The 15748-nt window shown below is 36.3% G+C and overlaps 1 protein-coding gene across 1 annotated transcript in view; it reads right to left on the bottom strand.

The window, feature by feature from the left end:
- Nucleotides 1–15748, bottom strand: part of LOC140171428 (uncharacterized) — a 392810-nt gene that overhangs the window by 193339 nt on the left and 183723 nt on the right. The window contains 1 exon segment of the mRNA XM_072194688.1: nucleotides 9026–9065. Coding sequence (XP_072050789.1) covers nucleotides 9026–9065 — 40 coding nt within the window.

Genomic DNA, 15748 nt, shown 5'->3' on the forward strand with positions numbered 1-15748 from the left:
ATATTGGTAGGCCATATTAATCCACGATGGCTATACTGTACTGGTTAAATTATTAATACCACTGTGGTTGGAATTTGACATGGGAATCGTACCATCTGGTTCAAACTATCATTTCCCACAAGTGATAAATATCATTATCTCATCAATATGAATGGGATTCATTTCCATATCATATCATGTTTGGATATAATTGGTTGTTGATGGACAGATGGCTGACTGATTTGCATATGAAAACTGGTTGCCATGGCAATTTTACATCTATTCAGTAGGGGTTTAATTAGTGAGTGAAAAGCAAATATTAAGATTTATTTAAAATTGATTCACTTATTTCCAAAAAAACATAATATTGGTAGTTTGGTCTTTTTTTCCTCCTCAATCTTGTTTTAAATAAATTCAGCCCGGGTGATGGTTGATTTCTTTTTAGCTTGATAGTGGAATTAATATGATCAAAGTGCAGTCTTCTCAAAAGGTGTTATCCAAATTTGGCACGCCCGACTAGGCTCTACACCGATACCCATTCCATTATTTTCACCCTTTTTCTGCTGCGCTGCGAATTGGCGTGGCGTGGCAGCATGGTCTTGCTCACTGAACACATGTCAAGAGAAGAGTGGGACATGAGCCATTATGTTAACTGATTTATCATTGATTCGTTCTCGGGTTTTGCCTGCGATCTCAAGCGTCCTAATAATCTACCTCCATTCTCATGCTCACGTCTCCTCTCCTGTGTCAATACAATGGATTTTAGCCAAATTCCTGATCAAGTAATGGTAATGGGTAATGGGATAGTGGCAAAGAATAAGTCAACATTTTATCTTACAAAATTTCAACCGATTCACCATGTGAGGATTTTTTCCCTTAAAACTTTTCGTTTGTTCATGGTGTGGTTGCGTGGCTGTTCCTGTTGATGTATTTAAGTAAAATATTCGATCACCTGAATCCATTCTTTTTAATCAATGTTGAATTTCCACAACTCATATTAACATTGATTATCTTTCCAACTATGAATGATGTAATTCAAAACATTGAGGGGAGTAAGTTTATATTGAGCAACAGCCATCTTTATCACACTAGGAGTGAGTTTGCTTCAATGAACAGCCAGCTTGATAGCACTGAAGCTGCCCGCAAAACATGAATTCAAACATCTGATACCTGTTATCATTGAGAAAGTGCCATTTGAGAGGGGGTATGTTAAGCTTAATATATGGTCACTTGATATGCTTTTGATTTCATCTTCAAGGTGGGCTGTAGATTACGTAGGATGGCGGGGATGCGTTATTAGCCGTGGCTAGAAGACGTTAATGGGGATTGCAGCCCCGTCGTCTCCGAGTCTTGTACTATCTTTTCTCTGATTTAAACATCCTGAACGGGAAAAAGTGCAAAGTTAAATATGGAAACAAACAATCAAACAAACAAATAAACAAACAAAAAAATGCATGTAAAACAGCACAATGAAAATCAGAATCATTAAAATTGTGTAATTAATTAGTAAATTGTCAAAATACATAACATAATGATAATATATGCAAATTATGATATCAAATATGCAAATATTACATTATTCAAACTGAATTCGAAGTTCGATGCACAAACACGCTTGGTGCCTTTTTGTAGCTTTCATGCTCAACATAAAAGTAGGTAGTTGGAAACATGCTGGTTATTCAAGGATTTCATGCAATTTTCAGGGGGAAGAAATAGATTTGATAAAACTAAAATGTAGGAGGAAGAAAAAAAGTGATAAAAGTACAACCAAAGTGGTTTGGTACTAAATTTATTGTTACATTTAAATCCACACTCCCCTGTTGAAGATGTTAGAAATATCTTCCACAGTGGGAGTATGAATTTCAAATGGAATTAACATATTAGGCAGCTCCATTTTAACACCCTCTGATAGTGTTTGAACAATAACCTTCATTAGAAGGAGGGTGAGTTTCAAATGGAGTTGGTTAATATGCTAATTCCATTTGAAATTCATACTCCCCCTGTGGAAGGTATTTCCCAAATCTTCCACAGAGGGAGTGTGGACTGTAAATGGGGTAGCTATAAAGGAACAGATAAATGAAGAAAGTTTGATATAAGAGCTAGAGATGATAAGGTATATAGGATATACATCAAGATATGGTGAAATATCTTGAGCACTCAAGATATCTAGGTAAAAATGTATCTGTGATTATATGACTTCCTTTTGGATTTGAAATCTTGTTTTGTTTACATTCATTTTATCTTTTGGTTTGCCATTTTATCTCAACATGAACATACTTTTTTCTATATTTCGGTATAAAAAATAACAGATTCATCATTTATTGTATTATTTTATATAAGGAGGAATTGAAAATGGATGAACAAAATACTGTGAAACTGCCTGATTTCGTAGGTACTTTAATTCAGCGATTAAACAAGGCTAGTATTTTTGCTTTGAGACTAAATTTAACAAACCAAGAAATTAAAATGTACTTAGAAACTGGTAATAACACAACATCTGATACATTTGCAAGGTATTTGAATTTGTGAAATCTATGTTCCTTGTAAAATTTGGAAAAACTGAATACCATACGAAAATAACATTGCGAATACTGAATACCATATGAAAATAACATAGTTATAGAATATGACGCCTGACTATTATATTGCCATAACAAATGTAAGATAGTGAGTACAGGTAACATCATGAAATATCAAATGATATGGAACAAGATGTAAGAGATGCTAGGTTCACCATTCTGCTCCCAAAATCCATACAAACCCACTTCCACCGTACAGGAGAAAAAATATAATGGACTAAACTCCTAACCCAGGAGAAATATACACAATTGGCAAAATATTGTCTCTGAAAATATTGCACGTTCCTACTTTGTCTTGTCGACTTGTCAAAGCCGCGCCAATTTGCTTGTGTTTGGTTTTAATCCCTGAACACTGAGGCACTCTTGCATTAAAGGCATGTTCATATGGGTACAAAATCTTAAGAGTGTCACACCTTGGTATATTACTTAACCGTATCAAAACCTTGTGCTAGATTGAAAATATCAAGCTAAATAAATTGTGTTCCCAGTCTACAATATAAACGAATGGGGCTCGTAAAATCAATTTTAAATACCGACTGCTCTTACATTTGGGTGTGACCTCAGGTACCAATTAGCCAAAGATACCTGAACACCTTAAAATTTTGTTTCACCATTTCTCTCATTATGCAGTCAATATTATCGCTATTATCCCATTACCAAATCTCAAGAATGTCAAAATCTTAAGATTTAATCCACCATATGAACACAAGTTTAAGTGCTCCAGTTTTCAGTGTCTGCGAGGGGTTTTCTTCTTTGGGCTAATTCAAACAAATTTATCTCATTTCAATCAATGCCTTAGGATGAGATATTACATTAATCATGTTGATTTTGGAGAACTGCATCGCAAATTCATGATAATTTTTACATATTTAATGAGCTAAATTACACGATCTTCTCGCCAGAAAGTGCATTAAGTTGAATTTGGAAGCGCAGTCTCCTTGCTATTTTCAAATTCAATCACCGTCTTTGCACATGAATTAGTCTGCAGGCAAGTTTTAACAACTTGTCAATGTCAATAGCATTTTGATGACAGTATCCAAAACACAATTCTGAAAAATTGTTTTTCATTGAATGACATCCCTTTTTTTACATCAGAATTAAAAATTTCAAAGTGTATATGATCAGCATGAAAACGGTCAACTTATCCCTCCCTTTGGTTGCCTTTTGTGTATATAGAAGGTGATAAAAATAACACCTTATCTGTGCCTTTAAGGTGACTGAACTAAACCGTCCCATCACACCAGAAGGTGAACTACTTGACAGTTTATAAGAGACAAGAAAATTCAACCCGGAGTTCCCACACATTTGAAAACCAAATAAGAGTCATGAAATAGGGATTTGGGGAATTCACCATCACCACACAATCATCACTCCTACACTTTCTCCACGCTCTTACCTCGGAATATGTAAATCATGCTAAGACTGACGGGAACAGGCAAATCTAAAAAATCAACTATTGGGAAAAAGTGTGATAATATTTATTAATTCTATAGTAAGTTTTAGTCACATCAAAATGGAGAAAATAATGTTTCTTTTTTTACCACGTTTGAATGTTCTTTTACTTCTAGCATGAATGGATATATATTGTATTTATTTTAATAAGATTGTATGAGATATAACAGGCAATTCAGCTTGCATTTACATTTTTATTTTCATTCTTTTCATGAGCATTAACAAATATTTTTGGCCCATATACATGCAGGATAAAGAACCCTACAATGATCAGTCATAGAATAAAAGGGAGAGAAAGAATACCCAGTTTTGAAGTGCTCAGTTGAATGGAATGGTGCAATCTCACACAAGAATCTTATCACTCATGGTCAAAGAGGTAGAATCAAAGAGTACCAACTACATCATGTTTGTGTGTGTCGCTCATGGAGGCATGTGCCTCCAGAATTTTTTGCAAGGCACCCGGCAAACTTAGATTCAAAGCATGTGGTTGCTTGCGTTCTGCGTGTAACGGGTCGTGTCCAAAATGCGTGCAAAGTGCTGTGTATGCAAACCTGTGTAATGCTTAAGCTTACAGACGCAAATTATGGTTCACTTTCGGGCTCTTGCCGATGAATGCATGAGGTAAATTATCTGCCCTCCATGAGAGACAAACCAAGATGGTGGATTTACCATACTGTTACATATTGTGCAATTTTGAGTCGGTAATCTTTGGGTATAATATCTTTGGGACCAATGATTAAATAGTCTCCATGAGCAACAACCCAAGATGGTGGATTTACCAGAGCGTTACGTATTGTACAATTTTGAGTCGGTAATCTTTGGGTATAATATCTTTGGGACCAATGATTAAATAGTCTCCATGAGCGACAACCCAAGATGGTGAATTTACCAGAGCGTTACGTATTGTACAATTTTGAGTCTATACTCTTTGGTTATAATATCTTTGCTCATGGTGCTTCAATCACTTGCCATTCACTGCAGTCAGAAATCATAACACCAATCACCGCATATCAAAATATAATTACACAATTATGACACATTTACATTGGACGCAGCACGGTTGATTTGTTCATACATCACGTGAGCGGAATCCAAAACCACATGGGTGTTGTTAACTTAGTACAGTATGCATGGATCAATGAATCAATATCACGGGTATATAATTGCTAGTGTATCAAACCTGTTATTACATGACAAGTGTCATGTACTCATGAGTGATGGTGTAAGTGGCATGACATAGGGCTATTCCAGTTGAAATCCATACACCCCTATGGAAGACATGACCTTAATCTTCTACACAGGGAGTGTATTTTTTCAAATGGAGTCACCCATTCAGGTAGCGCCACTTGAAATTCCCACCCCCTGTGTGGGAGATTAATGCCATGTCTTCCATTGGGGTGTAGGAATACCAGCTGGAATAGCCCATCACGTCGGAATTTGAGAAACCTGTTTATGCAATAGCTGCCTGCAGTAAATTATTAATATTATACAAGCACCTGCAAAATTGTTCCAAATCCATTTATTCATTTCTGCCTTTCTATTCTTCCTTCCTTCATTTCTTTCTTGAATTATTTATTTCTTTATCGACAGCATCTGTATACTATAGTACTTGGTACAAACATCTCAAAGTGCTGTTATTGTTTAATTGTAATACATAGTGGATATCTGAAACAGTTCATTTTCTCTACCTTGGTACAAATCAAATCTGTGCCCCTGGTCTGTGCTTACATATTGTAAATAGCCAAAGAGAACTAGGGTGGATTGGAACAGCCAAGGGGAACTTTTTCTAAACTTATACAACTCCCTGTACACACAGGACCCATGGCTTAACCTTCCTTACAAGGGACAGAGCACTGTCACGATTGGTTTATAAAATTCTTTCAATTCCACCTGATATAGGTGTTGCCAACTAAATCCTGACGTAATTGAACCGGGGACCTGATGCACAAGAGGCAAGCCCTGTACCACGCTGGCATGCTCGTAACTGGTAATGCAGCTAGTGAATTCTGTACCCAGCATGACGTGCCTGTGCATCTATGGGTGCACAATTATTAAAACTGTCACTGGTGAATAATCAATCAATTTTAGTTCTGTAGCACCAAATTATTTATGGATTACATTCCTATTCGCCCTTTGCACGGATCCGCCATCTTGCTACCAAAACGAGGTTCTCCCTACAAATGCATGCGCAAAAAGTGAATTTTTATTTCTCGTGCTTTTCTAGCAATGCGACAGAAGGCTTTTTGTAAAGCATATACGGTAATTAAAGCACGCATCTGACAGGCGTATGCAAACAGCACGCACTTTGTTGGTAGAACCTCGTTTTGAGATGACCATCCAAAGGGTCAATAAACCCACAGAAGCTATTGCATATACAGTGTTTTTCTTACCAAGTCACACACCCTATGCATGATCACAGAAGGTATCTTACCCTTCCCAGAATCCTTTGCAACCCTTCCCAGAATCCTGTGCAACATGATACATCACCTCATTACATCAAATGACACTCCCATTACTTCGTACATGTTCCCTTTGCTTTCATTTTGCAAATAGACTGGCTAAACTTGGGTTGACAGTCAAGATATAAACATAGTTTGCAAGATCTGGATGTGCTCTGTTCATTGAGGTACATTTTGTCACTATCGACCCATGTTGCACAAGATAGCAAATCAGCACAGAAAATTGAAATAGGAGAAATGCATTATGGGAAGCGTAAGATATCATCTCTGATGCATGATACTGTAGCGTGATAAATAGCAATGTAACCATGCAACACACAATAATATGTGCCTGGTTTGAGTCAACATTAGCACCATTACAATGATAGATTCTTCAATCACACCATTCCATTATGAGTCCATGTATCTAGCGATTGGGCTGTTCCATTTAGTATCCACACTACCCCTGTGGAAGGTTTAGCTAAAGTCTTCCACAGACGGAGTTTTGAATAGAATAGACAAATGGGTCCACTTGGAATACTCACTCCAGTTGTGGAGGATATAGGTAAAGCCGTAATACAGGGGCAGTATGGGTTTCAAAATGATTAACCTTGACCAATTACATTTGAGAAACATACTCCCCCTGTGGAAGATATTTCCAAGTTCTTCCACAGGGGTAGTGTGGATTTTAAATGGAATAGCCCATTATGAGTCCATGTATCTAGCGATTACATCCGTTACAGTTATTCTCAAGGGTCCCTTTCTTTGTGGATCCAAGTATTCTCTGTTCTATTGTAAAAGTCAATTTTGTTTGAAAAGTCACTCTAAAAAGCTGTTCTGTTGTACAAGTCAATTTTATTTTTCACTCTAAAAAGCAGTACAGAGTGCTAACTCCATTCAAAGTAGACAATTTCTTCACTCCCCCACTCATAAAAGTGATATCTTGAATTTAAAAAAACAAGGTGAGTGCTTTTCTAAGTAACACACTAAATCTTAATCCTATTTTTTATCGTTTTTACATCCAAGTTCATCTCCATTACCTTAAAATCCTACTACATGTTTTAACAAGGACATACAATGGAAGCGAGTTACCTTGCAAATCCTTACTGCGGGTTATGCAGCATCAAATGGCACTGTCATGTTTCCGGTAACCGGATAACTTTGACATCTCCTTGACGATCCAGGATGTCCTAATTTAGGGTTTGTATCATCATTTGGGATGCAGAATGGTGTCTTAAGGATGTACTTTAAAACATTTGACCTTTTCATCTCTTACTTATTTAGTTTACTATTTTGCTTCAATGTTCCATGTTTTGTCGAATAACATCAGGATTTGTCTTGGACAAGGAATTTTAAGGGAGAAGGTTGATTTTGTCCCTAGTGTTATGGATATCCACCATATTCCACATCCTCCAGGGATGGAAAGCCCAATACTCAGAGATATCAGTAACTTTTGCCAAACAAAGCAACATCCTGAAGTAGATCCAAAATATACAAAATTGTACATTTCCCTGTATTTTATTTGTACAGGATACAGGATAATCTGAGCAAAAACTTCCCAAAATAAGCAAATTTCCTGATAATGTACTTTTATTTTCTGATGATTTAAGCCAAATTTCCTGAAATAAGGAAATTTTCTGAAAAACTTGCATCTCTGCTTAATAAAGAAGAAGGAATAATGAGACATTCCGGTCAATCAAGGAAGTTATTTGCTATTAGCGATGAATCTACATACAAACCTATTCCAGGAACCCATTAGTAAAACTGTAAATAACAGCTAACAGGTGAATATAGGGGTTGGGTGCAAAACATGCCAGTCAGCAAACACACCACACTCGTATTCCCAACTCTTTATTTGTCCATTTTCTCGGTGTGCCGATTATGTACATTTCTTACTCATCAACAGAAAAAGGGGGAGTATCTCCACAAATATGGCTTTCAAATAAAGCTCTGAAATACCTAAGAATTACCTTGACATCAACTGAATATGAATTAATTGTATTATTCTATACGACTTGCAGTAATGTCAGCCTTTTATAATAGCTGCATAGACCGAAAACAAATTTTAGTATGTATTATTCCATACTTATATGTCAACCTTAAAATATTCCTCAATAGATTAAGGAAACAAAATCACACAGAACTTTATTTCACAATTGAAGTAAAGCAAGCTTTGGTATAAAGGTTTCAAAAGTCATATTATGGAGATTGGTAAAAAAAAATGGATTGGATATGAAGGAGTGTCTTTCTGTTTCTACTTTAAATAACAGAAGGAGTAAAAAGGGGAAAATCTGAACAGATATGGGAATAAAGCAAAATATATAATTTCTGATTGCTAGTCTAGTGATAAGGGAGATTTCAACGGGAATATATTGCTACAAGAGATCGTCAAATTACCAGCATATCTCTTTTACTTACACACATTTGGTGACATCATAAAACACACTCACACATTCTACGCTTGTGTGCTACTAAACACAGGTCGACAGGTGTGGAACCACTCGCATCTAGATGGTCCATCTGAGAACAAGACTGATAACGCACAAACAGAAAAACAGACGACTACACCACACTTACCTTCTTTTATCTTCCCAGTTGCTGGTGGTAAATCAGGAGCCTAAAATAAGAAAAAAAGAAAAGTAGAATATCCAGATTAATAACAGTCAAGTTTCTGATATACCAATCCAACAAGATGAGGCCCTCTTAAAAGAGATGAATCTCGACAGTATAGGTGTTAAACAAAATGTTCTGGTCATGTGGAGAGAGATCATCTATTATGTCATGATCTGGGGTTAATACATATACAAAACACACAAAATTTACCATGCTAATATATTTATTCAGAGAACGTCCTCAGACTAAGACAGTACAGAAGAGAAGGATGAAGATACACATGTATCATGAACCTAAAACAATCTTTTATATCACTATCTTCACACAAAGCTCAAGGATGTCAACTTTGTCAATGCCAACAACGCCACTTTGTTGACTAAAATACTTGCTGGTAGTGGTACTTGCTAGTATTTTACTTTACAATTCAGTAGTTAGTAACAGTTTTCTCCAATAAAATCTTTGTTGTATGTAACAATAACAGCATGAGGTCCAAATTCGTTAACAATAATCTGATGATATTAAGAAAGCAATACACTTAAAGCATAAGAAAAGTTTGTTGATGCGTTGATAGCAAAAAGGATGATGATGGATGTAAATGGACCAGTTTACAGGAAGATTTCATCACAAGCAAGAAATGGGCTATTACATTTGAAATCCATACACCCCCTATGGAAGACATGACTTAATCTCCCACACTCCCAGATTTCAAATGGAGTCAACCATTCAGGTAACCCCATTTGAAATTCACACTCCCTGTGTGGAATAAAGTCCTGTCTTTCAAAGGGGTGTATGGATTTCGACTGGAATAGCCCAATATATGCAGTAACAACAGTCTGTGTACTTACATATTTCTACCAACAGCCATTATTATGTAAAAATACAAAAACTTTCATTGTTGTTATTGTTCTTTAAAATCACATTACAAAGCCCGCTGTGATCTACAACCATGTCTACCCCTCTTCAATCTGACCTGATTGAGATTGGCCAATAGGTATCACACACATACACAGATGGGGAGGGGGGCATTAGATTCATCTTGGTATGATGATTGAACAATAGCTCAGACATGCCAACTTTTAAATCCAGATTTCCGTACTCAGAAGACAAAAAATGTTGACCCCAAAACCCTGTTTTTAATTTCTGCCTTTTATTGAAAAGTTGTTTTTTTAGTAATCTGCAGGAAGTCAACCACAAACCATGAGCTAAACCTCTTGTGTTTTGTTGCCAGTGTGAATATGGTACCCTTCCAATTAGGCTCTGTTCAATTGTTCAACCAGTAATATCCATGGCAGTAAAAGCTACATAGAACCAGCATGGAGCTAACATCTACGATGCCGAAGTACTTTAAGGATTATAAAATAATCATGTAGTGAGGGTTTTCCCTGATATTCTATTCAAAGTATGAAGAAAATAAAGAACAAGAAAAGAAGAACAAGAAAACAAGATTATACAACCAATTGATTCTAAACTGACTACTTTAAGGTACAGAAAATAGGCTATTCCAGATGGATATCCATACACCCCCTATGGAAGATATGACCTTAACCTTCCACACAGGGGTGTAGATTTCAAATGTCACCCATTCTGACAACGCCAATTTACATTATGCGTGGACAATTAAGGTCATGTCTTCCACAGGGGCGTATGGATGTCAACTGGAATAGCCCAGGTACAGAAAATCTGTCCAATTCTTTTATTCAAAGCAGAGAGAACCTCCGCACGCGCGGTGTGATGAGGCCAGTTCCGTTTAAGAAAGTGTCACAAATTCAGAATTTCTCCATCTTGGCTGTACATCCTAATTTGCAGTCTTTAGTATTGTCAAAACCCTACAGAATAACATGAAAAGGTTATCAAAGTACGACCGAGATCTTAAGGTGTGTTTTTGACCTTTTCTGGCTAGCAACAGTCTCAGACCAGACTGCTTGTCATTTATTTTAACCCATCTGTCCCATGATAGGTTGTCATGGCAACCATTATGTCAATTTAAACAATATTACTCAAAAGACCATCGCTGCAAGCAAGACAATTAAAGAAACTCTTTACTCATCAAAATATATCTGTATTTCATGAAAATATATTAATGGAAGTCCATTTATTCAAGTACATAATGCTTTTACAAAAGCTTGTCGATAAAATTGTTCATTCACTAATGGAAGAGTTGGACAATATTTTTATTAAAGTCTACTTATAAATCCACTTAAAATTAAACGGATAACAATAGTAACTACAAAGAAATGCTTTTGCCTTACATTAAAGTGTGGCAAAAATACATGACATGGCACAAATGTGTTAAAAATAAAAGGCTGCCAATCATTGGTCAAGGCATTTGAATTTTTAACATTCATCTTACAACTGTCAATGGTACAATATATCATATCATTTAGCCCCCCCAAAATTGTTGTGTTGCCCTCAGTGACCGACCCTAAATCCTGAAAAATCAGGGTCGCATTTTTTTAAAATGACATTTATACAGATTTTTTTTTTGAATGATAATTTTACCAGAGATGTTCAAAAAATCAATGTTTTTAACTTCAAATTAATATTTTATAATAGACTAGTCTTATCCAGTAGTCAAAATTGACAACTGTCCCTAATGGAAAAAGCATTATCTAATATTTAGTGGGGATTTTTAGAAACCTGAAGGCTTACCGGCGGAGCTAACTTTTCCATTTTCCCCACTTGAGGGCAACATAACCATTATTTTTGCTTTTATCACCCACATCATCACCATCTTTTTCTTCTTTATACCACAGAGAGAACCATTTCAAGCCCAAGGTATCATGAACACACAGGTCCCATTTTTTGCCAACAGAATATGTGAATTGGTTTCGCCAAATTTCTTTTGCCTGTGCTGAAAATCTGGCCAGGGGTGGGGACAAAATATTTTTTCAACAATTATTTTTGGTTAACAAATTGCTAGAGATGGCAGAATTTTTCTTTGCATTGACGAGGATGCCTTTGATTTTAATTTTTTGGGCAACCTATGATCTATGACCCTGGGTCCAGGATTTCAAAATTTTGATTTGATCATTTCAGGCCACATACAACCCTGGAATCTGGCCCTCTATATTGTACCACCCTGTGCCAGGGGATAACAGAGCTTGAAATTCCCCTCGACAAAAAACGCATTGCTAATTTGTCTCGTTGTAACCAATACAAAACTTGGGTAACTTCGAAGGTCAATTATGAAATGTCTAGGGTGTGCGCTTCTAAGCAGCAAAGTCTTTTTGTCGTTAAATGGTTTATGGATTGATGTGGGGCTGTTTAGTGGTCAGCGACAATCTGTAAAATGTGCCAAGGCTTGTGGACCAACGTCTAGGCATTGTACCTAGACATATAGCACTATAAATCATTGCGCCGTTTTTAATAAACAACAAATTAGGGATTTATTGTTGAATTTTAATTTACCTTAAAATATTCCAACTTCCACAATACAATTACGAAGCCATTTTAGCTTTAAGACCAATTCTGGTATAATTGCTATTCTGGTGGCTATTATAAACAAACACATTTGTAATTCTTTCACGCATACAAGCCATGTAACTGCAGCAATCATAACAATCAATTACATCTTTTGTTAAGCCACTGCATTCTAATGTTGTCTGGTGTCAGTAATAAGTTGCAAAAAATTATTTCCTGAAGTTTTGCAACCGCATTTAATTCTAAATAAAGAATATATTTCAGTAAGGAAAAACATGGCCATTAGTGGCTCTTGAAGAAGTAATTGTATACCAAATTGTATACAACATATTACAATTGTCAGATTTTTGCATGATATGTATACTTCCTGAAAGCGTCATGCAATGTACTAATTCAATGCCAGTCAAACAACCTTTCCCGCCTTATTTATTCTGTTGCACAACCTAGTTTATTAAATACAACGACGTATTTCGCTATTGTCCATCAACAACCAAGGTCAGCACGACTTGTTCTACATGTAGTATTTCACAAAATAATAACAAAACAAGTCCAACGCTAATTATTGCAATTTCACTCCGGCTAGCTCAACATTGTGAGTAATCAAAAAGTAGTAATATTAGTATCTGACTCTAGATGGCAGCAAACAGTTTCTCTGGCTATGCCATAAAAGCATCTGGTTTGAGATACAAGAGGGCTCTGTTATATTGGCATAGACGCTTGATGCAGGGAGTGATGGGCTGGTACCGACCTGATCATCTTAACATTTTGTCAACTTGCAGACTAAATGAATTACATGTACCTGAGAAAGGGTAGTTAAGACGGAATCTAATAAGCACTATTCCATAGACAAAATACTGTATATTTCAGGCCTCAAAGTACAATATGTGACTGGACACCACAAATCAGCTTTAAAATCGACCCCCAGTCTTAAAATGGTGTATCATTTGACTTCAAACGATATCCAGAAGCGGGGTTATGGTTTGTTGAACCCTGTTCCTTCAACAAAATTGTACCTTTTTTTGGTTCTACATGTGTCTCTTTTTCCACATTTCTGGTAATAGATATCAAGCAGTCATAATTGGCGGTCATTTCAAATCATCCCCAAGTCAACGAGGTTCAGGAATGTCCTCTCATTGTTAATTGCTGGAATATACATACCTAGACAAAATACAATGCTTTGTTACCCAACACTTGAACAGGATTTAGCCAAAGCAAACAAAGACTAGAACTATTTAAGGATTCTATAGAAATAGGTAGAAGCTTATAATCCTCTTCAGCAATAGGATTATTGATTAGTTTAAACAGTGTTTGATGAGATACTTGTCACACCAAATTGAGGTGCCTATGAATACGACCTTCACGCACATTTTACACTGTAACTCAGAATACAATTTGCCGACTTTACGGCTCATTCATAGTGTACCGCCAGTCTGCCACATATTTCAAATTTCATCACCATCTAGCTAGTCTTCCTGAAATGTTAGTGGCCATGTTTAAAAACGTTAAATATTTTATTTATGTGAAACATCTACTATAGTGTGTCTCATCTTTAGTTGAGAGTAACACCATGTTGGATTTCATGGTGGCAGATTTAAATTGCTAAACTAATCCTGCAATGCATATACACACACATAGAAGGACGATTTGTCCTTATGCTGGCGACGCAACTGTGTAAATGCACTGATTTGAATTGCCAAATTCAAAATCCAACATGGCATTACTCTCAACTTGAGATAAGACACAGTTTAGCCTATCAGGCTGACATCTCATAAAAATTTGCTTGTTCCAGAATCTCGGGCTGCCAATTTTTGAGCCGTAATAACTTAGTATTATCTGTATTATATCTAATGATACTTTCAAGTGTGAAGTGTATCACCCACCTAAAAGCAGAAGTTGTTCTTTAAATGATTGAATAGTGAGTACAATATTGGTAGCTCAAGGCTTGCCACTTCCTTTCATTTCCTTACAATAACATAATACATCTCAGAACTTTTAGGTGATCAAAATGTTCCTCATACACTTTGTTTCACCTGGAGTTTAGTGACGTACGTGTGGATTTCGCAGTCACAGTATCGAAGCAATTTGACCTGTTATTTTTTCCAGAATTCTTTTTACAAATTAAGCATGCTGCTAGCCGTCAAGCGCATATTATTTTCCACAAGGTCCTAGCCAGGTTCAGTCACACGTCTGGTTTATGATTACTGGTAACAAAATTATGAATTGGGGTTAGGGGTTAAATTAGGTTAGGTTAGGGTTATGGTTAAGTTACCGTCAAGGTTAAGTTAGGGTTCAGGTTAAGATCCCAGTTAAGATTATAGTTAGAGTTAACAATAGAGGAATAGGAGAAAAAAATGGTTTCAATAATAGATTACTCCATTGGGCTATTCCATTTAAAATCTACACCTCTCCTGTGGAAGATTTTGGAAATATCATACAATGGAATGAACACTTAAGGCAGCTCCATTTGAATTCCATACACCCTCTACGAAAGATTCAATCTGAATCTTCCACAGAGGGAGAATGAGTTACAAATGGAGCTGCTAATGTGTTCATTGCATTTGAAATCCATACTCCCTCTGTGTAAGATATTTTAAAAATCTTCCACTGTGGAAGATATTTCCAAAATCTTCCACAGGGGTAGTGTGGATTTTAAATGGAATAGCCCATTGCATTTAGGGCTGGGAAAAGGATTATGCTTATTGGTTTCTGTTGTGGCTACGGGTTGTAACTAAAGCGATGTCCAGAAAAAAACCCTTTATTCTGGATGGTTAAGTTTGTCTTGTTTATAATAGGCAAAAATTATTTGGAGTTTTTTGCGCACATCAAGGAAGTCCCAACTCTGGGTCATGTAAATTCACATAAGCGTGCGCCAGTCATGCATTACGCAATGCACAACTAGCGTAAGTGGTGCACCCAACTGCGTGCACGCCATTCAATATTAATACACAGTGTTACAAGTCTTATTTTTTTTGTCTATTATAAGCCGAACTGTGGCCGAGTGGCTAAAATGTCCAGACAAGGTGGACTAATGATCTTGGTGTAATCCCAGGGAATTCAACCCCTCCCATCAGGTATGCCAATGGTTACCTACATGTAGTTATTACAACAGTGAATATAGTATTCTTCAGCATATTACCCAACACAAGTTTCCTTCATTAAAAATACAGACTTTGATTCTGGAAAATAAAAAACAGGTGAGTAGCTTTCATAAACTATCTATCACCTTGTACTATATTACACAGAACAGTTAAATGCTGTAAACAGGGA

This window comes from Amphiura filiformis, chromosome 15 (assembly GCF_039555335.1).
Source record: "Amphiura filiformis chromosome 15, Afil_fr2py, whole genome shotgun sequence".
Classification (NCBI taxonomy): Eukaryota; Metazoa; Echinodermata; class Ophiuroidea; order Amphilepidida; family Amphiuridae; genus Amphiura; species Amphiura filiformis.